The sequence below is a fragment of the Cricetulus griseus genome, chromosome 3 (genome assembly GCF_003668045.3).
Source record: "Cricetulus griseus strain 17A/GY chromosome 3, alternate assembly CriGri-PICRH-1.0, whole genome shotgun sequence".
Classification (NCBI taxonomy): domain Eukaryota; kingdom Metazoa; phylum Chordata; class Mammalia; order Rodentia; family Cricetidae; genus Cricetulus; species Cricetulus griseus.
In genome coordinates this window covers 44403752-44430658 of record NC_048596.1, presented here as the reverse complement: position 1 = coordinate 44430658, position 26907 = coordinate 44403752, and the positions used below count along the sequence as shown (strand labels likewise).

At 35.9% G+C, this 26907-nt stretch overlaps 1 protein-coding gene across 3 annotated transcripts in view; it reads right to left on the bottom strand.

The window, feature by feature from the left end:
• Positions 1–26907, bottom strand: part of Vps13a (vacuolar protein sorting 13 homolog A) — a 173391-nt gene that overhangs the window by 64687 nt on the left and 81797 nt on the right. For all 3 annotated transcript variants that reach the window (XM_027406578.1, XM_027406579.1, XM_027406577.2), the window contains exons 33-44: positions 26602–26906; positions 25142–25289; positions 20240–20390; positions 14658–14785; positions 13832–14001; positions 13178–13392; positions 11751–11983; positions 6606–6698; positions 5660–6016; positions 3544–3645; positions 1942–2100; positions 1545–1800 (exon numbers count right to left, since the gene is read on the bottom strand). In XM_027406578.1, the coding sequence (XP_027262379.1) occupies positions 1545–1800; positions 1942–2100; positions 3544–3645; positions 5660–6016; positions 6606–6698; positions 11751–11983; positions 13178–13392; positions 13832–14001; positions 14658–14785; positions 20240–20390; positions 25142–25289; positions 26602–26906 (2317 nt within the window). The remainder of the gene's footprint in view (positions 1–1544; positions 1801–1941; positions 2101–3543; positions 3646–5659; positions 6017–6605; positions 6699–11750; positions 11984–13177; positions 13393–13831; positions 14002–14657; positions 14786–20239; positions 20391–25141; positions 25290–26601; position 26907) is intronic.

Below are 26907 nucleotides of genomic sequence, written 5' to 3'. Positions count from 1 at the left end.
TATAAAAAACATGGCTGAAAAAGTTTTTTCACTTAGGAGTCTAAATAACCTAAAACCATCAAAATTAAGAAAACAGACTAATGGGAGGAATATAATATTCAAGAGTAATTATTAGTACTGCCATAATAATCACAGAAGATACCAAGGTGAGTATAGACCTCCACTGTTAATTTTCTAACTCTCTATGTCATTTTAAAGATATAACTTAGATTTGATTAAAGAAAATTTCACATAAACTCAGCAAACATGAACATATTATATTGGGAGTGAAATTAATTTATATAAATTTAATTCCCCAGTTTTAAAATTAATTTTCACAGTGAGTAAAAGTAGTAAGTACACATCATAGACAATGTCCTGATAACACCCATCTGTTAAACTTATTATTTCAGGATGAGAAATGTATTAGTAGCCTTCTGTGTCTAGTTAGCTTTTCTGACAGTACAAACACTGCCCCCAGTATCTGACTAAAGTACCAGTGAATATGGGTAAGAAAACAAGATTTTATGGCTATTTAAAAAATTATAGTTTTTTAACCTCCAATAAATATGAAAAACTTGTGGAAAGCAGAAATGATTTCCAAATCAGTACTTTTAAGATTTAGAACAATTTACAAGGGGCTAGAGAGATGGCTCAGTAGTTACAAGTACTTGTTGCTCTTTCAAAAAACGTGGGTTCAATACCCAGCATTGAAATGGTAGCTCACAATCATCCAAAACCCAAGTTCCACGGAATCAAGCCAGCATGTGGTGCAAAACATTCAAAAAGGCAAACATTTTTACACATAAAATAAATCAAACATAAAATCAGAGAGAAATACAACATCTGCATTAATTCAAACTTTTAAAAATTCACTCACCTAAAAACATTTGTAAAATGCACTATTTAGTCAGACCAAACATGGTAGAAACATTTGACACACCTATCACTAATAAGGAAAAGCTGAGTAAGATCTAGTATGTTGCATCCTTACTCCAAGTTCTAATATTACCATGCTCTGGATAAGTGAAGTCAGAAATTAGAATACCAAGACTTAGTAACCAAAGAAATTAACACACTGGAGAGGAAACTATTGTTACCATGTTGGCTTGAAGAGATTGTCCCTCCATAGGTTCTAGCATTTGAATACTTGCTCCCCAGTTGGCAGAGCTGTTTGGGAAGGATTTGGAGGTGTGGCCTTTTGGAAGAAGTGCAGCACTGGGCATAGGCTTTGAGGTTTCAAAGACTCAAACCATTCTCATTTTGTTCTCTACTTCTTGCTTGCAGTTCAAGGTGTGAGTACTCCCCTTGCTATTCAAACCACCATGTCTGCTTCCTCAACTCTGCCATTCATAGATTCTAACCCTCTGAAACTATAAGTCAAACAAACTCTTCTATAAGTTGCCTTGGTCATAGCGTTTTATCTCAGAATAATAATTAATGTAGTCCCCATTGTACTAGAAAACCTATTATTATTTTTTAAAGCTATTACAGTACTACAAATTAATAAGACTGCTTTCACAGAACAACTTCACAATGCCCCAGAAAGTAAATGTATCACTTACTAAGTAGAATGAAGAAGAGTCTGCTGCTTAGGCTGGTCATTGCACTGAAATGATCACTGTCCTTAGTTCGTACATAATCCATACTTAAACTCTCTTTATCCTTCAGTTCATATGATTTTGCCAAAGGAACATTGAGTACATTAAAAGAATCACTTGGTGAAACAGATACAGTAAGTCCAAGAGAATTTAAAATCATAAATGGTGCTAGATCCCTTAGGAAGACAGCTGAAGATCCAGTAGCAGCTTCAGTAAATGCCTAACAGGGAACATTTGTAGTAAATGAGAATAACACTATAGTATATGAAAAAAGTAACTAGATGAACAACAACTTTACTCATATAAAGGTTAATGTAAAATATTTCAATATTTAAAGTGTCAAATATTTGTTTTTTCTTACCTCAACTAAATTATTTAACATCACAAGGCCACATTTAGATAGTGTAATGTTTAATTGGTCTTTAGAATAAAAACCTATGACAGTTTTATATTCTGGTACTCTGTAGTTTTCTTCTTCACTATCAGACTCAACAATGGACTCTTTTGCTTTCTTTTTCATCTAAAATGAAAAAAATTAGATATGAAAGAAAAGAATTTGTTTTTAATAGTATAACTTATCTGCAAAGTAAAAACAAACACACACACACTCTCTCTCTCCTCTCTCTCTCTCTCTCTCTCTCTCTCTCTGTAGGGCACACCATAGCTACATTGTCCCCTACAACATACAACACACACACACACACACACAGAGAGAGAGAGAGAGAGAGAGAGAGAGAGAGAGAGAGAGAGAATGAATTGCATGAATTACACTGCCTGATGTAGAGATCTATGAATCCCATGGGTTATATGGCCTGATGTAGAGAGCTATGAATTCCATGGGTTATATGCCCAATGAAATTTCTTGGATGTGCCAAGTACTGTCACAAAGCTGAGAAGAAGAAATACTAAAGGAAAGGAAATTCTATCCTCTTCCATAAAGAAAACCTTTGAAAATTACTAAGAATATAGGCAATTTGCAGGTAAATCAAAAGTATACACTTCACAATCAGTAAAGAAGAATAGTTTAGTGTAGTGATCATTGTTAACAGAAATAGAACTAGCTACTAACAAGTCCAATAAAAGTGGCAGAACAACACTATGAAGCAGGAATTTTTAAGAATAAGTACTATTTGCTTCTTTCTAGAATTCAGCTACTCACTGGAGGTATGGAAGGAAGAACAGGAAAGGAAGGAAGAAGGGAGAGAGGGAGGGAGGGAGGGAAGGAAGGAAGGAAAGGAAGGGGAGGGAGGAGGGAGGAGGGGAAGGAGTTGAGGGAGGGAGGGAGGGAGGAGGGGAAGGAGTTGAGGGAGGGAGAGAGGGAGGAGGGGAAGGAGTTGAGGGAGGGAGGGAGGGAGGAGGAGAGGGAGGGGAGTCCATTCACAGAACATAAGAACCTAAAAGAACATCCCCATAGTGTGAGGTAACAGTTAAGAATGGGATCTCTGATATTCAGTCTCAGGTCACGATTTTTGCTTTCACTTTTACATTTCTGGTACTACATGGGGTTGGAGCCATGACTCAGTGGTTAAGAGCACTTTCTATCTTGCAATGGACCTGAGTTTGACTATCAAGCCCCACATGGTGGCTCACAATGGCTTGTGACTCCAGTACCATGGGATCTGACGTCCTTTTCTGGCCTCTGTGGACACTAGGCAGGCATATGGTGTACAGACATACATGCAGGCAAAACAGCCACATACATACAAATAAATAAATAAGTTGAAGTATATAATGTAGTATGGATATCCTTAAGAACGCTGGAAAGCTTTTCTTCTAAACTCTTTTTCACACTTCAAATATACTTTGATTGAGGATGTTAATAATAAAGTTACACACACACACACACACACACACACACACACACACACACACACAAAAGCAGAGGATATATGGAGAAAGTACACATCATCAATTTTTCTGTAAACCTAAAACTGCTTTAAGAAAATAATACACACATACATACCTTGATTCCAAGATTCCATGGTCTAAAATCGTCAGTCTGATCAATTTCTAAGGGTTCCAGTAAAGGTTCCCAAACACCAAATATTTCATTGTAATAGTGAACCTAAAAAGAGAATTTTTAGTTTTTTTTTTTAAATAAAGCATTTTACTATCTAAAATGACTTTTTAAATGATGCTCTTACTACGATGCCTTTTAACTGTGCTATTTCTTCTGCATAATAACTATTCTTCATGTCAATTAATAGTTTTTTATATGTACTCCTTACATACTTTCTTCATCTGGCTTAGAGATCAAATTCTTTCTTCACATGTTAGTATAATTCCATTTATATATTTGTTTACAAATGTGTACACATATTTCAATCAGAGGGCACTTGTATGAGTCAGTTCTTTCTTTTTCTACCATATGGGTTCTGGGAATTAAACTCTGGTTGCAGGCATGGTAGTGAGCATCTTTATCCACTGAGCCTTCCTGCAGACCCTACAACCCTTCCTAAAGCACCTTTCCTTGGTCTCCTGAACCAAACAGCAAATCCTGCATTCATCTATCACATACTACTGACACTTGAAAACTTGTCAATCCACTACCAGTGACTAAAATCCCTTGATGGCGGGCACCATCAAACTTGGTGGTATCATGGTGAGCTTTCCTACATTGTACACAATTTTAGTGTTTGAATGCCTGGCACTTCTTGGATGCCTCAGATAAAGTCCTGTACAAAATACACATAATTCTAAACACAATTTGAAAATGTGCAGTAGTCAAAATCAATTACAATTGTGTTAGTACATAATTCTTTATCATTTCATGTAAAAATAGAAACTTTTAAATATCAACTCTCACTCTTTTAAGGTAGATAACCAGATTGCTTTTCAAAAAATATCAAGAACAATAATTTTATTTAAGTATCATTGGAGAAGATTGTATAGACTTTCTTCTGTTTCTGCAGTACTGGTATTAAAATTAGTGCTATACACACATTAGGTATACATCCTATTACTAACCTATATTCCCAGTCTCTTTCTTAAATTAATTTTATCTGAAATATCCATGGAAATAATTTTATAAATTCTGAGGAAAACATGTTTACTCTGATTCTTTTTTTTCCTCTTTAAAATTTTGGGAAAGTTTGGGATTTGAGTATAATGTCTCACACATTCTAAGCAACTATACACTTCAAGAACATCCTCATTAGAGACTCTTTAAAACTTGAAAGAGCTTACTCAGGTATTCATAAATTTAATCTACCTTTCCAAAGGAAAAAAAATCAATTTTAGATCTTAAAAATCAGAATTTTTAATTTTATATATGCATATATGTGTTTGACTGTCTGTCATGTGTGTGCCTGTGCCCAGAGGTCCAAAGAGGGAGTTAGATTCCCAGAGAGATAGGGCAGAGTTGCAGGCAGTTGTGAGCTGCCTGATATGGACTCTGGGAACAGATTCTGGTTTCTGGAAGATCAAGAAGCCCCTAAATGATGGGGGATGTCCTTCTGTATATATGTTTCTCTTATTGGTTGATGATCTTATTGGTTGATGAATAAAACATTGTTGGCCAATAGGCAGGAAAATAGGCAAGACTAGGAGAAGAGGAGAATTCTTGGAAAGGTAGGTAGGCACAGTCGCCATGTAGCCACCAAAAGAGGAGAAACAGGTCTGGACATTCTCCAGTAAGCCAAGACCACATGGAAATACTTAGAATTATAGAAATGGGTTAATAATTAAGACAGAGCTAGTCAATAAGAAGCCCTAGTCATCAGCCAACAGTTTCATAATTAATACATGTCTCTGTGTGTTTATTGTGGGGCTCAAGGGTAGCAGGATCTGCGAGACAAAGAACCTCTTGTTACACATACATACTAGGCTGTCTCTCTAGACCCTAATGTACCACCTTGGAGGTTTGTAAAAATCAGCTGAAACATAAAGCATGGGTATGTAATTTGAAATTTAAAGTAATATATAAGCAACCGCTCAAGGGCATAAATGTGTAAGCTTTCTTCTAAAAGGTATAAAGCCAGTATCAGTATTTACAATAAACTAAATTTAAATAGTGATATAAGATCCCAGAATATTCTGTGTGAAGCATCTTAAACCTGAAAAATTATATACACACTTACTTCCAGCTCAAGCTGAATGTGGAGATTTATTAAAGTACTCCAGTTTTTGCTTTCCCCCAAAAGGCGTGACTTTGCCAATAGCATCGGCACTGTTCTATGACCAATTCCAGCTTCGAGAACTATGAAAATAGAATCAATATTCAAGTTCAGTGTCTCTCCTCCTGGCATCAATTCACTTGTGGGAACTACTTTTTCTGTTTCATTTGATTCCTCTAGAAACCACATTTTCAGATTCTTAGTATCCTTCTTGTCCCATAAATGTGCTATAGAAGAAGTCTTTTCTTCTGGGATGGTTTCTTTAGTTGTATAAAGCACAGAAGTAATAGTTATTATGGTATTTATGATAACCGGTGAAACCTAAATAGAAAAAACAATTTTAAAATGGATTACATATATTTGCTGAATGAACATGAAGAATTAAGGCCAAACTAGAAAAGCACTACAGGACAATAGATAATTTTTTTTTTTTATTTTTTGCCTACCATAATTTTTTACTACAAAAATTTTTAGATAAATTTGTCAAAGTATTTGTAAATATTGTTTTTATTAACCAACTAAATATGACTACAATTATATATATCCTAGATATCCGCTACAAAAGTCGTATGTCAATAAACTATAGCATTCATCATAAAATTTACAACAATATCTTAGAAACTTTTCATATATATATATATCCAAATAATTATTCATTTTGTGAGACAGGGATTCTAACTTGGGCCCTGTGAATGCCTACAGAAGTGCTTTACCATTGAGCTCAGTCTTTTTTCTGGTGGTAATGGTAACGGTTAGACGGGATCTTACTAAATTGCCCAGGCTGGCTTACACCTCAGTGGTCTGTACTTCAGGCAGGCCTGGAACTTATGATTCTTATACTTTAGCCCCTTGAGCAGCTAAGACAGATCTACCATCAAATCAGTTTTAAATGTTTATGTTTTTAGCTTACCTTTAGTGTAAGAGATTTTACTGATATGTCAATCATTTGTGGATCTGTTCCAATCTGAGTAGCCTGATAAAATAAGTCACAAGGCTGTAAAACCTATAAAATACAAAATATTATTAAACTGATATTTAAGCTAAAATGTTTCCACTTAAAGTCTTTCCTCGTAATAGATAATAACATTTAAAAGTAAATAATCATACTTATAAGTGAATCAATACACTATTATTTGCTATAAAAAGAAAGTTTGGCTCTACAATAAACTATCTCCTATTCCCTTTGAGAGTCGTGGGTTTTTTTTTTTTTTTTTTTTTATGTATTGACAATTCCCATGAAACATCACTTGACTCTAAGAATTTTAGAGCTTTAATGCTGACATGTTTTTACTGGCAGGGTCCCTAGGCAGCACATGTAATCACATGTCAATAGATAAGGAGTGTACATATGTACACACACAAACACAAACCTACCTTAACATTTAAAAAATATGCTTAAATATTTGAAAAACATAGGAAGCTCTTAGTACGTCATTTTTTTTACCAAAAGTCTATCGTACTTTTTACATACAGTAAAATAAGTGTGAAAAGGCCAATATTATAGGAAAAGCTAAAACTGCAAAGCACTAAGAAAAATAATAAGTATAAATAATCACTAGGAAATTCTGAGATTATAAATGAACTTTTTCCTAATGATGGAAAGCAGAACTGTAACCACTAGACCCTTGATTGTCACTTCTCTGCCAAGTGATATTTCACCATGTTGGAAGTTTCCTAAGGGTCTCATTCTAACACAAAGACCCAAATCTCTTCAAAGATCTAATGATATCTCATTATATACCTTCATCTGTACCTTTCCTTTTACTCTAAATGCAAAATCTCAATTATCTTTTAATAATTCCTGGACAAACATTAGGTGTGACTTTGGGGGAATAACTTCTCTATGGAACTGTAACACTAAGAGTGGGTAATCTGCCTTAATTATTAGTAATAAACAATGGTGGAAAGATACAGGGACAATAGTTACAAGTAGTTCAATTCAAAGTGACTCTTATGTCAAACACATTTCTTGATTCAAATTCTAATCGTAGGAATAATTTTTCGTATCTCTGTTCTTCCCTCTAAATTATCCTCTATCCCCTTTTATTAAGAGGTAATGCAAAACTACAGCCTACTTCCCATGAAATCCTGAAGATTCCAGAGTCCCTCTTCATTTTGTACCCTCATCTATCTGTCCAAGGTGGCAGTGCTTCTGATAAAATAATTTAAACAGGAATCTTAAAGGCTTTATGTGTATTCCATGAAGAATCACTCCGTCAGTTAAAAAGTCCCCTCTACTGATCTTTTTGACAGTATGATAAGCTGAGTAAGGGAACATTTTACGCTTCTTGAAGGTTTGAATGCATTAGGATGTGTGCAAAACACCTTGAAGGGTTAATGACTAAGAAATTCAGGACAGGTAAGGTTGTTAGGTTGTTAGGTTCTGGGACATTTCTGATAATAGGATCAAGATAACTCCAGTGATATCTAACACTTTGAGATGCAGGCAAACTGCCCTGCATATGGAATCTTCCAGCCCAAATCACCCATTCCACCACCCTACAAAATATCCAAGCTTCCCTCCTACCAATATACATCCCAACACACATGCAGTAGTCTACTCTCAGAGAGACTGCAGCCCTTCAGTAGTTCGAAGTAAAGAATAACTCTTTTTGAAGATGCCTGTCCACTTTCTTTTATTTCCACATTGCCTTCAACAACACACACTAATATTCTAAAGGCAACTTTTGTGTGACTGAACATTATTGATCATTTCATATTTTATATTTTAGCAAAGGACTGCACAGTTATACAGTCATTTCTCTACACTATATCCTTACACTTTGTGCATCCATTTATGATTTTCAGATGTTTTTGCAACTTGAAAAAGCTGAGAATTATCTAAAGCATTGTCTTGTTTTTTTTTTTTTTCTGTTTAAATCTTCCCCACCCCTCAGCATCTTGTTGTTCACATCAAGAAACCAGGCAACTTGTTGGCAATTTCCCTAACTATAGACACAAGAAGTGTGTCACAAGTTATACTTAAAAGTGAAATATATATATATTGCAAGTTTTCTGCAATGGAGCTCATTCTCCCTGAATTTTCCTATACCATGTTCTTTATATACGTTTTTTTTTGTTGGGGGGGGGGGATGTTCTTAGTGAAAGTTCTACCAAGAGTGACTTTTGCTTCAGCAGTAAGCATCATTATCATGTTCCTAGAAAGAGGTGTATCTCTAGCATGTTTAATACCAGGGGAGGATGGGCTTTTTGATTAACAGCAGACTATTTTGTATCCTAATGTTTAAAACTCAAGCTCCACACTTCTGTAATGTCAAAATTATCTGTGATTCATTTATTGACTGGATGAGCAAGGAGTAGGAATGCAATGTTAGAATCCAGCTGCAGTGTGGATCACAGTATTTGTAGATGCCCTTCCCCTTTCACAGATACTAGATTGGTCCACAGGTATTGTATAAACATGTACCAATCTGGTCTTAAACTCACTGAATCAATCCATAAGCAGGGGGCTCATGTTTTTTGCTGCCAGGCTTTTGCTCAGGTCAAGAGGGTGAGGGCTACTCAGTCACGAACCCTCTTCCTATCTGCCTTCCTACGAGGTAGTCTGTCTAACTCCTAGTCCTTTAAGATTATACAGCTATATCCATGCAAAAAGGGCATGGTGAATAGAAGATTATGCCATAATTTAATGAGAATTGAATATGGACTCCACTTTCTGTTTTTCCTTTTTTCTTAGTGATGACTGAGAACTATAACAACAGTCTGTAGGGGAAGCTGTAGCCACGCCTTCTTAGGGGCTGGCTACAAGAGTACCTGAGGGCTTGTGAGGGCGTGGTCAGAGTGAGTAGGGGGACTGTGTTTTCGGTTTTGGTTTCTCTTTGTTTTTTTGTTGTACAGACTACTACCGGCTGGCTGGTTCGCTCTGTAAGTAAGGCTTTTCCTTATTAAATACCCTTATATTTTTACCTGACTCCGTATTGGTAATTTCTTACTATATCTGGTGTCAAAAGTGGGATCAAGGGGAAGGCTCTTCCTCCCCAAGGTTCTGGTTCATAGTAGTAGTAACCTCTAGCCTCTTGGTACCTATGTTGACCTCTGTAAGGTGCTTCTCCTTGCCAAGCCCTTACATCCTCACCTCTAGAACTTTTAATTTCCTGTTGCCGTTTTAAACCTTTGGAGATGGCTTCTCCTACCCAAGCTCCAGTATCTTGCACATTATAGTCAATGTTGGCTGCATACAAAACCCATTCTTCTAACGGAGCTGATCTGATCTTTAAAGGCAAAAGTATTCTTTTGCATATAGGGTTTGTATTTTTATAAGCTATTGTATATATAATTGATTGTCTTGTTTCTGGATCTGTTACCTGTAATTCTACTGCCCTAGTTAACCTTTGTAAGAAGTCCTGGAACTGTTCTGTAGGTCCCTGTTCTATTCTGGTATAAGCTTCTAGATGTTCTCCTGGCTCATGAACCTTATCCCAGGCATTTAATGCTGCTTTCCTGTAAAGAGACAGTATATCGTCATCATATTTAGCCTGAACCTGTGGGTCAGCATAAATACCCTGACCAAGAAGCTTATCTAGAGGCGCTTTAAAACCTTCCTTTATGCCCTGACGTTTAAGGAGCTTTGCCTCTTCCCTTACCAATGCCTTCCACTGGATTTGGCATGAATTCTCAAGTACAGCTGTTACCAATCGTTCCCAATCTGTGGGTGTCATCCTGTTAAAGGTTGTCCATGAATGTAATAGCTGTTTTACGTATGGGCTATGGAGACCATATGAGACAACTGATTCTTTAATATTCTTAAGATCCTTTGGCTGTATAGGTTGCCATTTATAAACCATTTGTCCATGAGGGTGTTTCTTAGAAGCTGGCTTTTCTACCATGGTAGCTGGGTACACTAATGGTGTACGAGTAACAACCTTAGAAGAACAGTCACGATACCTGGGTGGAGTAGGTGCCTGGGATTGGAGTGATTCTGCTTCTGAGGCATCCCACTGATCTTTAAGCCTAGCAATGATATCCTTTTGAAAAGTTTTAATCTCTTTAATCATAAAAGATTCCAAGCACGTTAGTGAATCTGTAAATTGCTCTAACTGCTCATCTACACGTTTTTTTAGGTCTTTCATATGATCATCCTTAGACAGCATCTGGATGGCATGGAAACTGCCTTCTAGGTATTGGAGTCTAGATTCCAGGTCATGATTTGCTGATTTTGAGTCCTCAGCAATCGACCGTATGGACCTATGTAATCTGTCAGCCCTGTACTGTAAATTATCTTCCAAACATTCAAATCTAGACTCAAACTTCTAATCTGTTAAATAGACATTGACTTAAAATTAACTGGGTATGGCAGAACATTTAAGCAATTCCAGCACTTAGGAAGCTAAAGCAGGAGACCTGTAAGATCAAAACCACCCTGGGCTATGTGATAAGATCCTCCTACAATAAGTTTTTTTTTATTTTTGGTTGATAATATTAGTAATATTTATGCTTTCCTTCTTCCTTTAGCAGCCTAAACACTGCATGGGTATATTTAAAATTATTGAGTATTTGAAGAGTTTTGAAGACAAAGAGAATAAAATTCACAGTCTGTAGAAACAGATCAGTAGAAGAATACTTGCCTAGTACTTGAATTTCATTTCCAACACTGGAAAACCAAACAACTCATTAGAGAGTAAAATTCAAATATCAAGTATGTAAAAGTAAATGGTGGAAAGATGAAGTAAGTTATAAGTAAAAACACATTATTTGAGGAAAAAAAACCCATCCCCAAATTAAAATAATAAAACTGAAACAATAAAAACTAAAACTAAAAGGTTTAACTTAAAGGTCAAACAGCATCTTCATACTAACATATTTAGAACCTCAAAATAAAATGTTATTTAAAAGTATAAAGATGACGTTAACTCCTTAGACCATTCCTCTAAATGAAGACTATATGGGAAAATGAAACAGTACTCTTAACTTCTGCCCTCCATTAAGAAAGAAAGCTACAGCTATCATGAACAAAACTGGGAAGAAGGTAGTTGCTTCCTGAAGAGGTTACAATAACCCCCAAATAACTTGCAATTGAATTAGGCAATGAACTCACAGTGGTGATTTTGTCCTTTCTCTTGACTGGAAGAAATGGGCATGCTTGGACTTGGAGATCTTTAATGGCAGCAGTCATTGTATTGTTGTCAGTGTCACTTTTATAGCAAATTTCACACTGTGTTGTAATGACTAAGGCAGGAGCATCATTTCTTGTCATATCAGCCACAAACACAATCTCAGGGTTTTTTATAAGAATATTTATTTCGTACGTCTCTGAACCCTGTACAGGTGCTAAAATAGAAATAAACACATACATAATACACTCATTACTTATGAAGAGTGAAGAGGAACAGTTAAGTTACTTCATTCAAAGTCAAATATAGGTCAGGCGTTGGTGGCACACGCCTTTAATCCCAGCACCCGGGTGACAGAGGAAGGCGGATCTCTGTGAGAACGAGGCCAGGTGGTCTACAGATCGAGTGCCAGGATAGGCTCCAAAGCTACACAGAGTAACCCTGTCTCAAAAAAACAAAACAAAACAAACAAAGTCAAATATACAATAAAAAAAATCATCTATCCCAAAGGCATTTATTATGTTTTTCTTTTGAGATAGGCAATATCGCCCACTGTCACACAGGGATAGAAACAGAACTAGCTACCTTGTATATGCTATGCACATGCTCCACCATCAAACCTCCATTTACTTATAGAAACATGAATTAGTCTGGGGAAAAGTCTCTAAATCAATTTCCAACTCTGAACACTCTTTCAACTATATTATAATTAATATGTAAAAAAAAAACTCAGGAAAACTATATACTAAAATCTAGAAGTGAATATAAAAGTTAATGAGTATTTTAAATTAAAAGACCATGTTTAACATGAAGAACGTCTGGTTCATTATCTCTCCAGCTTGTCACTCAACTGCTGAGAACAATTACTTACTCAAGTCTTATAATTTCAAATCGCATACGCACACTTTCAAACAATGAAGGCCAACAGAGTGACACATGTTGCTCATCCCAGCAGTGAGGAGGAAACAGACAGGAGGATGAGGAGTTCCTCTGCTTCACAAGTGAGTTTTAGGAGATCAAGAACTACATGAGACCCTGCCTCAAAAATACAAATTAAAAACACTATGAACTGCTAGCAGCCAGGTGGTGGTGATGAATGTCTCTAATCCTAGCACTCCAATAGCAGAGGCAGGTGAATTTCTTGACAACCTAGTCTTTAGAGAGATTTCCAGGATAGCCAAGGCCACACAGAGCAACCCTGTCTTGGAAAATCCAATAAATAAAAAATAAAAATAAAAAAGAAGTGTGTATGTGTACACTTTTAACTTATTTATTATTAATTTTTATTATTTACATACATACATATGGACTTTTAACTTATTAATGTGTTTACTGTGAGCATGGAAAAGACTAACCGGGACAAATACAGTTGCAACAATACAGACATTAAAATATTTATTTGGTAACTAACCTTCTTTAGTAGTCCATGTTTGAACATTGGTTTCTAATTCCGAACCAGTCATGTAGGCATCAAAAAAGACACGTGCAACAGTCATCAGAAACTCCACACTTGCACAAACATACATCTCTTGGACAACTGCATCAGTCACACAAGTATCTCTGATTTTTCTATACTTTACATCCACCATGTCCTTTTTGTCAAACCCAAGTGTCAGTCCTATCATTCTGAAAAATACAATGACAATTTGTATGTATGGGTCACTTGAAAATAACCAAACATACCAATAAAGCTTAAAGACCTGTCTATCCTTTTACTGACAGCAAACAAATATTCTGAGAGCATGTCTCTTGGGAATAATGAACTTATAAAACTTCTGGCATATAGTTGTTTCACAATGGGGAAAAAAATCTGTGTCTAAGAAATTATAAGAGTTCATCAGCTTATATTTTCTTCTTGATTTCATACATTTCCCATCTAACTGCACTATTTATTTCTATGTATTCAATAAATCCATCAACACTTCAAACATGAACAGAAACCATGATGTATTAAACTGAAGTTCTCAAGACCCCTCATGAATACACATAAAGGCAATTTTGAGTATAAGTTCTATAAGAATGAAGCAATCTTTCCTCAATAGCTCAAAATTAGGATAATACAAACCTAGGAGTGGCTTTCATGACATGAGGCCTTTTATCATCTAAAACACAGTTTTTTAATGAGAAAGAAGAGAATGTAGAGCCATCTGTATACATTTTTAAACTACTTATAATATTCTCCAATTTAAATTCAGCAAGTTCCAGAGAAGGATCACGAACATCTGTAAAGAAGGCCTAGGGAAAAGAAATTCACATAAAAATTACACAGAAGCATAGTATTAAAGTATACTTTGTGATATGACTATCTCCAAGTTATGACATTGGCTTATGAAACATCAAAATCTCTATTCTGTTTCTCTTTTAATTTTTATGTATTTATTTTTTGGTTGCTGCGAGAGGGTCACCTGTATAGCCCTGAATGTCCTAGAACTTTCTTTATAGTCCATGCTACCCTTGAATTCTTACAGACCTGTATGCTTTTCCCACCCAAGTGCTGAGATTAAGAGTGTGTGCCATGATACCTGGCCCTTCTCTTTTTATTCTTTTCTAGATGCTAGACTGTGAACCCTGTGCATGGCCTTCAGCATGCTAACCGGGACTTTACTGTTCAATACTGTAAGCCCAAAATTCTCTGTTTTCAAAGGGTTATCTGAAGAAAAGGCCAAAAAAATATAAGTACTATTTTCAAATTTTGTTTTTCTGATTTTGCTATATGAAAGATAACTCATTTAAAAATGAAAATGCATGAAATAACTACTAAAAATATCAGTATTTTTTCAGAACATACACGATAAAATATACACAAGATATTAAAACTATTATTTAATAGTTATATATACTTTATTTACTTAATTTCTTTACAAATGTAGAGTTTTTCTTCTTCATCTTACCTGTTCAGGCCCTGGACTGTAAAGTGCCATGGTGAGATAATCAGTTTTGAAACTCAGATTTAGTGTCGTGTTAACTGGAGATGCCTGTGGGTGTACCTCCACCACAGCAGCTGTCACCACAGTAGATGCTACAGAATTAAAAGTGAGGAATAAGAGAAAACAATTATAAAAGCAGGTAATTAAAGCATCCATGAGATATACCAAATTATTAATTACATGAGTACAGTCAAATGGTAATCAAGAAAATTCAAAAGGTTAGAAAATTTAGACATGAAAGTCTGGATTAACATTCTTTCATAACTGGAGAGAAAAGAACTAAATACTCAGAGCTTCTGTTTCCTCTTGGATACTGCAGTCCAACTGTCATGGACCAGCAGGTCTCAGCCCCAAGCTACGAGGTTCAGCCTGAGTGGAGGACCGTGGACTTGGGGAATTTCTAGTAACCCAGCGGCAATAAAGACCAAACATAGGCATCTTGTCATCTTTAGAGAGCTCTCAGTTCCATGCTGCAAAACTGGAGTCTTTCTTTTATTCAGCATTTTCCAGGCTGTTTCCTAACCATGCTTCCCTGACCCTGAAGCCACCAAGCCCCTGGCCACCCCTTTGCCTCCTAGATAGCTCCTAACTCTGGTGCAGGCCTATTCAAATGCTTAGTTCTGTAGAGATGCAAACTAGGGAACATTCCCCACTGTGGCCATGCTATTCAATAGCAAATCAGCTAGCATCCCCAATTCAATGCAGACCAGAGCTCCAATTACTGGAACTGCTGGAAATTCTCTAAAGAATTTTCTTGGCTCCTGACATCCAACTTTCAAAATATTGGAATCATGAACAAGGGCTTCATTTTAGAGTTTAACTAATGTATAAAATGAGTAGTACCCACACACACAGCATCTAACAGTTTATATTCAAATTTTTTCTTTAAAGAAACTAAGACAATGTATTTTAGTTGTCATTTTTAAAACTTGTTCTAATTGGTATTCAAAATTTTTATTTTCTACATACTCCAATTTTAAACAGAAAATATATATACATGCATATATTAATTGGGTTTATAATACAAACACAACAATTCATATTTAACCTAACTCCAGACAAAAGTACCACCATGTCAGGTAATTTATATTTACTGAGACAAACTTACATAAAGTGAAATATGTAATGAAATACTTTAAAAGATCTTCTTAATTGTATGTGTATGAGTGTTGTGCCTGTATGTCTGTGTACAATATACATGTGCACATGGAAGCAAGAAGGGAAGTTAGTTTCCCTGGATCTGGAGTTACAGAATTGTGAGTGTCATGTGGGTTCTGGAAACTGAACTTGGATCCTCTGGAAGAGGAGCCATTGTTCTTAGCCAACTTAGCCATCTCTCCAGCCCTTTTCATTTCTACATTTCATGTATGTTTCATAAAGTTATTCACATCACTAGTCATATTTACTCATTCTCCTGCTTGTGGTCTGTACTTTTCTACTGAAAACTGATATTCAGAATTTGTGCTCTCTGGTTTTAGAATCCATTCTCTATGGTGGAATGCCTTGATCAGCCTTGATGCAGTAGGGAGGAGATTGTTCCTGCCTCAACTTAATGGGCCAAGCTTTGTTGACTCCCCATGGGAGGACTTACCCTTTCTGAGGAGTGGGTAGGGGTGTGTGGAAGGGGAGTTGGAGGAGAAGAGGGAGGGGGAACTGTGGATGCCATGTAAAATGAATAAAAATCTAAGAATTTGTGTTCTCTCTCATTTGACTAGTCTTGCTTGAGAGACTATTAATTTTACCAGACTTTCAAAAAAGAAAAAAAAAAAAAAAAAAAAACTACGGTTTTGACATTCTTGTGTGTATGTGTACATGTTGGTTTCTGGACACTGAATTTGGGTCAACTGAGGTTTCCAGGCTTGCTTGGCAAGCATCTATCCACTAGACCACCTTTGAAGGGACCAGCTCCCCATTTCGGCAGCCATGACAGTAACACGTGCTTGCCATGACCTTGTACTAGTCACTAGAAGTCAGATGCCCGCCTCATGGCAAGGAACCAATCATAAGTTAGCTGGCAGCGCTATGCTTTACGGCTCTGGGTGTGCTTTAATGACAAGCGCACAGCAATGACTCGCAGAACATAGCAACCACCCTGGGAGGGCCTGTGGGCCATAACAACCAATTGGCCAATCAACACAGGGCAAGCCCTCTAAGCCTGGAGGCACACCAATCCTGAGCCTGTGCGTACCCCTAAACGCATAAGGGGAGTCCCTTATGCTGCCCTACAAGATCTCTTGGCAGCTGGTTCAAGCTGTCTTTGTTAGCCATCAGCCATGGCGGGTGGGTGAAAGACCTGAGCTAACAGTTAAACAACAATAAAGCCTCATGCAGTTTGCAGCAAGTTTTTGAATTTGCCTGGTGTTTGGGGTGATGGCCGTCCTGGCTGGGACCCTGGGGGACTGAGTTTTCCTGGGATCTAACACCTTGTGGACCCTTAAAAACTATTAAAAAAATTCTGTCATTTTCTTCACCTGTTTGATCTATAGTGATTTTTATTTTCTTATTTATTCAAATTTACTCAGTCTTTCTCTGTCATTCCCCACATTCTTGTGTGACAAACAATAGACAGGGAGAAAAAAACAGCTCTAGTAAACAGGAGTTGGTCCAGAGGAGGTCATCTACAAAGAGTTTATCATGCATAGTTCTTCATGTGCTGACTACAGTTTTCAATCAAGTATTTACACTTCTTCATGTTGCAATTCATTATACTACTGCCTCTGCTAACTTCACTAAGGTATCTCTCCAATACAAACATGTTCTCTTATTTTGCATGTGAATAATTTAATATTAAATCATGTAAACTTTAGTGTATTTCAGTTCTATACCACATTACAGAAGATATTTAAAATCAGAAGCTATTTTACAATATCATGTACATATGTAGTTGCTTTTTTATACATATTTTATGAAATCTATGCTCCCCCCCCCAATTCTCTGTTTTCATTTTAGGGATCAAAGCCAGGGTCTTGTGTATGTTACATATGCACTCAATCACTGAGCAACACTCCAAGTCTTTTTCTGGAGACATTATTTTCAAAGACTTAAAAATTAGCAAAGAAATATAGCCCAGATAAGGAAACTTCCCAAACGGAATGTAGAGTGGCCTGACCCAGAAACTGACCAAGGCCTTTACTATGACTTAGTGCCTGGAATTTACCAGCGGCCAGCAATTACTCCCTTACAGGCCATAAGATAGCTGGGTACCAAGAATTCTCAGATAGCCACCCTCCTCCAGGGACTCATGAAGGAAACAGATTGCCCCACTGGCCAACGTCTCAATAGTTAACAATTAGGGTCCCTATGAAACAAAGAGATAGCTACCATTTGCTCAGGCAAGATTAGTTAGCACATCCTGAGGTATGTGGGTTTTATAACTGGTGGGTCAGGAGGCCATCTGATTCCCAGCCCTCCCCTCAAGACTAAGGGCCTCCTAGCAACCCAGGACTCTGGTCACTTATTCAAGTGACAGAGAGTCTCGGCTCCTCCCTAAGCTTATGGTTTTTGCCTTTAAAAACGCCTGTGCCTGGGGGACGGAGCTGTTCTCTAGCCTGCATACTGAGGAGGCCCATTTGTACAAACGTTCACCTTTCATTAAAGCCTCTTGCTGTTTGCATCAAGTTTCCGCCTCTGCCTGGTGACTGGGGTGGCCGCAGTCCTGGGAAAAGATCCTGGGGGCCTGAGCTTCCGGGGATCTTTTAATTTCACTTATATCCCACCCATGCATTCTCAGTGAGGCAAATGTGTAACCCAACCTCGTACTACTGAAGCCATAAAGCATTGTGAATTCCTTTTCAAAGAAACTGACTTTCTAGCCTAATCATTCGGACAATTTTGGGATCCCTAGGAAGTGTACTTTTGGGGTACTACTGTTGTTTGATATCATAGTTTCTTCTTTTCTGATTCTTAAATTATCTTGCTGGAGTATATTTTTAGAATAATTTCTTTAGGAGAGGATCTGAAAAGGTTTGAGTAAACTATGAGTTACTAAAAATTATTTTGTTTTCACATTTGGGAGTGATATTTTACCATGTATACAATCCTAGCTTCAAAATCACATTTAGAATTTGAAATACTGTTCCACTGTCTTTTATAACAACAAAAACAATTATCCTTGTAGTTCTTTATAAGTCTGTAATAGGCAGCCTGTTTTTTTTTTTTCTTTAATTTAAAAAATATCTATCTGTTTTAGGTCTAATGTTTCAGGAATTTGTTTTTACATACGTCTTAGTTTATTCAATTTGCTTGAAACTGTGTGTGCTCTATAGCTGAGAACGAGCTTCATAAATCTGGAGGGTTGAACCTAGTTATTTCTTTCCAGTTTTTCTTCCATTTGCTCAATTATTTCTATCATTAAAACCGAGCATACTGGGACTGGAACTTCTAAACTGAAACAGCACTCTTAATTTAATCTCATTTTCCATCCCTATTGTTTTCTTTCTTTATACTATAGGCTATTATCTCAGGTCATATTCTGGAATACTTAAATTCTAACACTATAGTGTTATTATTTTTTAAAAATCAGTAATCATGTACTTTATACTTTTAGTTTCCAAGAACTCTTTTTCTACCTTTGATTTTTTTTCCTCTACCTTTGAAAGGGGAAGATTGACAGTAATAGCAGGATCCATTTAGTTACTATTTTCATTTCTTAGCAAATTCTTGTAAAATATGTTTTATTTGTTGGACTGCTTTTATTTGCATTCAGTGTATCACCTCATTTTCACTAATAATATGTGTTTTGTTTCTTTCATGCCTGTGTTCTATTGGTTTACTTCATTTTGAACCACTCACATTTAATAAAAGATGGGGTTGATTACCCTACCAAGTGAGGATGGGGTTTCATATTATATTGACTTTTGTGTAGGATTCTGAGTAGTATAGCTGTGAAATATTTCAGGGCTTTGGAGAAGCAGGCATTGTGGATTATCAGATTTCACTTTAAGAGTGGCAAATTTGGGATCACCTATAAAAATTAAAATGAGGATATAATTTTATTTATGAGCCTCAAAATCAGCTTAGCACCCTCACTAAGCCCACTCTCCATGTGCTAGTGCTGCATTAGAACCAGCCACATTCAAATAGCACCTTGCCACCAACACGAAAACAAGTTTCTTTCCTATTATGATTTACTTTATTATTTTTCTTCCATCCAACCCTCCAACTTTTGTTAAAATTCATCATCTACAAGGATTACCCAATTGTTTTACTTCTAGTATTCTGATATTCCTAAAACATCAATAGATAAGTCATCTATTATATATGCTGCAAAACAGAAAATAAGGACATATAGAGAAGATAAACAAGAATCCTAAGAATTTTTATCACAATCGGACTAAGAACTTCAATTCAATATACACATAAATACATACATGCAAAATCAGCAGAGTAACAAAAACAGATCATTTAAAATTGCCTAAGTGAGCCTTGTTAATTAGAGAATTATTAAGTCCTCTTTTATCAAGAACTAGAGAAAACAAAGTTGGGGGACAGACAGGCAAGAGAGAAAGGAGAACGAAGCCAGAGAGAAATGCAGTTTAAACACAAACCTCCCAAATGGTAGGAAACACCGGTTGTTCCACCAGTCACGATCTCCTGGTCTTTATTTACATTAGATTGGACATAAACATCTCGTTCATACCATATATTGCCATACAATGTTTGAAAAATTGTCGTTAAATCTTCTTGACTAAGAATGAACTGTTAAAAAAACGAAGTAAGATTTTACAAAAAGAAATTACACACCTAAAAGAAGGATTGGTTTAAAAAAAACTTATTTCGTGTGTGTGACTGTTTAGTCTGTGCATTACACACATGCCTGGTTCCAGCATAGGGTAGAAGATGACACTGTATTCCTGGGAACTAGAGTTACAATCAGTTATAATCTGCCATGTGGGTGATAGGAATTTCCAGGTCCTCTGGAAGTGTGAAATGTGCATAAGATTGAGATATGTCTCTAGCCCCCAAGATTTGTTTTCTTTAAAGTCCTATATCCTGCATTTGGTTTTCTATAAACCAAATTTTAAGGCTGTAAATATTTTTACTGACTGAATATTCAGTCATCTGCAGCCCAAGTGATAACTAGTAGTTTATAAAATATAGATTAATGTCAATTCCTATAATGAACTAATATGGATGTACTATGTATGTAATTCAGTCAGTTTAAAGTTTTAAAATGAGCTTTTGTTTTTGTGAAGTCATCTAACTATTTAGACTTTGATTTTAATCAGAAGGCACATTTGAAATACAGAATAAAATATATTTGTGTAATGAAAAATATAGTTTACAATAGGATTTATATAAATTATTTTATTTGTTCTTCACAAAAGTTCCATATATAAAGAAGCAATTCTGATTTTATAAAAAGCTATGGCTATATGGATAAAATACTTACCTGTATAAATGACTAAAAACTAATTCAACACGTTAACTTTTTTGCTTTGAACATAGCATGAAAACAACAACAAACACCTATCTTAAGCGGTATGAGGGATAACTGTGTCATGGTGGCTTTGTTTTGTCAAACATTACTTAAAATGTTTCTATTAAAGTTATTTTTTTAAGGTTGGGTTAATGTTTAGTACAAAAAAGAGTGAGCAAACTCAATTGCCCTTCACAGTATGAATAGGCCTCATCTAATCTACTGAAGTGAAGTGCCTTAGTCACGGGTTCTATTGCTGTGAAGACACCATGGGCAAAAGAAATAACTTAATTGTGGCTTGCTTACGGTTTTAGAGGTTTAGTCCGTTATCATCATGGTGGGAGACATGGAGGCAAGCATGCAGCTGGAGCACTAGCTAAGAACTACATCCTGATCCATAGGCCAAGAGAGATACTATCTGGAATGGGCTTTTGAAAACTCAAGGCCCATCCCCAGGGACATATGTCCTCCAACAAGGCCACACCTCCTAATTCTTCTAATCCTATCAAAGAATTCTATACCCCTGGTGACTAAGCATTCACATATACCAGACTTTGGGGGCCATTCTTACTCAAAACACCATATGAAGGCATTTACTTAGAAAAAAACCTGACCTCTCCCAAGCAAAAATTCTGCTAACAGACTGCAATACCTACTTCCTCTGTTTAAATGTCCTAGAGACTTATCTTGCCAATTTTGAACTTCATAATCTATACATTAATACCTTATATCAAACACTACCTTTTCACTCACATACTTTTGTTTTGTTTCAGCTTCTCTTGAGATTTGAGATTAATATGAAAGCACACGGTAAAAAGGAACTGAGCATTTCATTCCTGTGTATGTGTGTGATGGGGATAAATGTGTATATATATATATAAATGTGTATGTGTATAGATAGATAGGTTTGTGTGCAATGGGATAAATGTATGTGTGTGTGTGTGTGTGCGTGTGCGTGTGTGTGTGCGTATAGATAGGTGCATATGTGTATATATATCATATAATATATATATAGAGAGAGAGGGGGGAAGGGAGGGAGGGAGGGAGGGAGAGACAGAGACATAGAGAGAGAGAGAGAGATTGAGAGAGATTAACACTAGGTATCTTTAATCACATCATACTTTTTGTTTGTTTGTTTTTGAGGCAAGGTCTCATGGAACCTGGAGCTGAAATTACAAACATTTTTTTAGCATGAATTCTAGGGATCTGAACTCAATTCAATTATTTCTTAACTAATTTTTGTTCACTTGTTAAGCTGCCAAATGTTTAATTTCTACTTTCAAATGGGGTAATTTTAATCTCATGAAATTTAACTGTTATTTGCACTTGACCTTTGAACTTCAAAGATATAATCTACTTTTCAAAAAGTCCACATATACCTATTTATACAGCCCATGCTTGCAAACTTGCACTCCTTTTTTTCTAGTACAACACTTAATTTGTGGTTATTATAAAACAAGAATAACAACTAGTACAATCACAAACTACATCTCTTAAATAGTACCATCATCATTCTATAGTCCTATGAAGCAACCAGCTAGATATGTTGAAAAGACTGTAAGAACCATAGGACTGATGATCACCTAGGCTCCTACATGTGAGAGTAAGCTATAAATACAACGCTAAAAAATACCACAAGCTGAACACTCACAAATTGAAGTAATTGGTATGTATGAATTAGATTAACAAATTCAATTCTATGCTCTTTATGACATTCAAGATCCACGGGGTAGTGATTTATATTTATCTATTCTGGAGTGTAGGACAACAGCGGCTAAATGAATTGGTGAATTAGGGCAGAGGGAAGACGCATCTTCCTCATCAGTCTCTTCCAGAAGACTGCCAGTTGTTAACAGGCAGGATGTAGCATCACCTCAACATTTTATGTGGATTCTTCCAGGGAGAGAGTAAAGGACATCAGCAATCCTACTGCCACACAAAAATCTGCGTATAACTGATCAAAGAGCATAGATTTCTCCCACTGGTAAGTGGAAGATGTTACTTATAAACTTCTGATGTCTTACCAGCATAGAGACTTATAGGTATTTACCTTAAAAACTTTTCTCTTCAACCACTCAAGTTAAAGCTCTCATTACTGCTAAGATCTTAAAGATTTTGAGTTAGCATGTTTTAAGATCTGAATATAATTTTGACTTAAAAGTCTAAAATTTCTAAAATGTTTTTCTGAATAAAAACTAAACAGAGAGTGAATTTGTAGCTTCAAGGAGCAGAGTAAACTTAAGGTTTTTTAAACATTCTAGACTGTATATTGCTATCATTTCAGTAAAACTTGTAATAGTTTTGATTTCCATCTGTTCGACAGGGAAAAATACAAATGTAAGCTGTTCTATAAGAGTGAAGCAATGTCAACCAACTTGGAAGAAAAGTGATGTGTGAGGTGATCTACATTCAACTTCTTTATTCTAGAACTTTCTCTTCCTTTGCTAAGTCATTCCATACATTACAATAGTGTGAAATATCACTCATGATTCCTCAGCTTATGTTGCAAGCATACTTTTCAATAAATTCTTGACTGACATATATATCAACTAGAATATATTTCCTTCATGTAATTTATTACAAGTTATAATTATTTTAGTTAAATATCTGTTTTTTTGTACATGTTTGGTATACATGTGTATGTAAGCACAAGTGCACATGTATATATAAAGGTCCAAAGTTAGGTGTATTCTCAATTGCTCTTTGTTGTGGAATATTAATTGAAGATGTGTTTCATTTGTTTATTGATGGGGGAGGTCCTTCTCTGTATATGTATAGGGTTGTTGAATGAAGTACTGTTGGCCAATAGGAAAGCAAGATAGGTGGGACTAGAAGTCAAGGAGGATTCTGGGAAATGTAGTAAAAGGAAGTCTTGTGATACAGGCAGGAAGTGACATAGCAGGCCGACTCATATATAAGCAAGGGTAAGAAAGAAGTCGTTCCCTTTTCTCTTCCTTCTGCTGTCTGCTCTGGAGCCGCCATGTGATCCTGGCAAGAGAAGATGCCTGCACCTGGCATCTGATAAGTCTTTATGGTTGATACTTAAGACTGAGCTAGCATTTAAGAAATCCTAGTCATTTTGGCCAATAGCATTGTAAACAAATGTAAGACTGTGTATGTTATTCTGGGAGCCCATGTGGTGGCGGGCTTTGGCAGATGGAGTAAAGACTTATCCTAACAGTTTAATTCTGTGGAATATTTCTTTAATGATAGAAAGATATGATGAATTCTTTTTTGTTGTATTTGTTTAACTCTGTGAAGCTATGTTACTCTGCCTGTGTAAAACACCGCATTAGTCTAATAAAGAGCTGAATGGCCAATAGCTAGGAAGGAGAAAGGATAAGTGGGGCTGGCAGGCAGAGAGAATAAATAGGAGGAGAAATCTGGGAGGAAAAGATCAAGGAGCAAGAGAAGGAGGAGGAGAGAAGACACCAGGAGCCAATAAGAAGAGCAATGAGCCAAAGAGTAAAAATTACCAACTACAGCTTTCCTCTTTATTTACTGAGGTAAGGTTATCTTAATTGAACCTAGAACTTGCCAATCAGATAATTTGCTCTCCAATAGTCTGGTCTCTACCTGCTCAGTGCTGATATTACAGGTGACCACAGTACTTGTTCAGCTTCTTTTTACACTGAGTCTAGGGAACAAAACTTTTCTTACAGTTATACCACAAGTGCTTCACTCACTGCATTGTTTCCCTAAACCTTCTTTACTTCCTTGCTATATATTACATATTACAGACTACCTTCACCATGAAGCCTGTTCATGGTGGTAAAGACTGAAGACAGAGACATCACAGCTTTTCTGTCACTGTATGTATCTTTAACATCTAGCATAAATGTTAGCACATATCAGTCACTTAAATATCTGACAGAGAATGAATGGAGAACATTAAATGAATTCTAGTGTACAAGCTACTATTAAAATTCTGACCAACCTGATTATTCCTAAATTCTAGCCAAGAAATTTTATGTTGCTAAGATAATACTGTCAACTGTAACAGAGAAATCAAAATCCATGAAAACATTACCTCCATGGGTTTTAGATGGGCTTTTACATTAAAACAAGGAACTTCCTTGTACCACTCCCATGATAAATTTCGTTCAACAATCACTTCCAGGTTCAAAGGTAGTAGCAGGTCCAGCACTTCCTGGTATCCATCATTCATAAACTGAGACCTATTAGGAAATATAAATTGTTTTAAATTGCTTTGTATGCATTCAGGCAGGAAACCAGATGTATGATTAACTTTAATGTATCGTTCTTTATTAAATAGGAGACATTGACAACTTGTTTGTGTGAAGAGAAAAATAATTACCTATCACAATGAAATGTTCCATCTCACTAGACAAGACACCTAGGTGTGTGACTTTCAGTTTTGTCTCCTTTTAACCAGCTTTCCCAGCACTCTAAAATAGTATGTACTACAACATTCCAATCAAGTAGGCACTACTTACTGATCCCTTATAAAGACTTTTTTTCACAATTATACTTGGTCCTATCCCTTCATACACATTAAGAATTGAAAGAAATGCTTAAATATTCAACTGAAGCAGTCTCTTATCCAAAACCATGGAGATGAACTCACATTCCTGTGGTAAATGCCTTCCAAAAGAGGGGGAAAACCACTGAAGGTTGGGGGTGGGGAAGTGTGGGTGGTGCTACTCCTATGACTTGTTTCAATTTACTATTGCTTTCAGATGACTTACAGACCAACAGTAAAAAGAGAGTTAAACCAAGACAAAGCCAGGGAATTCCATGAGAATCCAAAGGAACCAACAATGCTGGGGAGGAACTAAATTTATGGAAGTTTGATTTAGATTGAAAACAAAATAAAATAATCTTAGTTACCATATAAAGAAAATCAGACAAAGAGAAAAACTGAACCTAAAGTTTACAAATGGAAAAATAGTAAATAAAACATAATTAAAAGAAAAAACAATGAAGTAAAAAGCGGGAACCTTGAAATCATAAAATTAATATACTGATTCTGATGAGCAAAAGGATATAACAAGAAAAGAAATGGGAGAATATCATGAACATTAATGACTAAAAAGGGACTAAATACTCTGAACAACTTTTGCTGTTAAGTACAAATGTTTTATAAGTCAACTATTTCTCAGAATAGTTGCTTAAAAATATTCAATGTTGACAGAATAGATTAAGCAAAACTATGTGTTGCAAAGTGAATATGAATTTCATGTCAAATTTCCCCATTTCTTCTTCATTCTTATAAAGAATTACAAAAGCATGAAAATAAATTCCTTCAGATAAGTTTATAGTATTCATCATTACCAAAGGAACAGTTTTCAAATATTTCTAGGTTGTTTTTTAAAAGACAGTAAGTGATATAGCTAGAAGACACTTTGAAAAAAAAAAGTACAGTAATAGTAAAATAAAATCACACTATAAGGAGAATTCTAAAGATATCAAGTCTTTAGTCTAAGAATTAATAGATTATTTTACACAAATACATTCTGAAAAGCTTACCTGTATAGTCTCATTTCACTTAACTTTATTGTTATCAAATCAATTACAGGTGGGAGATTACTCTGGGTTTCTGTTATAGTAACAAATGTATTTTTCATTGTAATTAATCCAAAATCAGCAACAAAAACATTATGAGACAATGGAGACTGTGGGATGACCACAACAGGAGCTTTGATGTTAACATCCAGTGCAAACCTAGAACTTCTTCTAGCCAGTTCCATTACGCCATCAGCAGCCATTCCTGCTGCTTGAGCAGTTGCTTCAGCCAAGGCATTTTTAACTTCTTGAAAATTATCTATAAAAGCC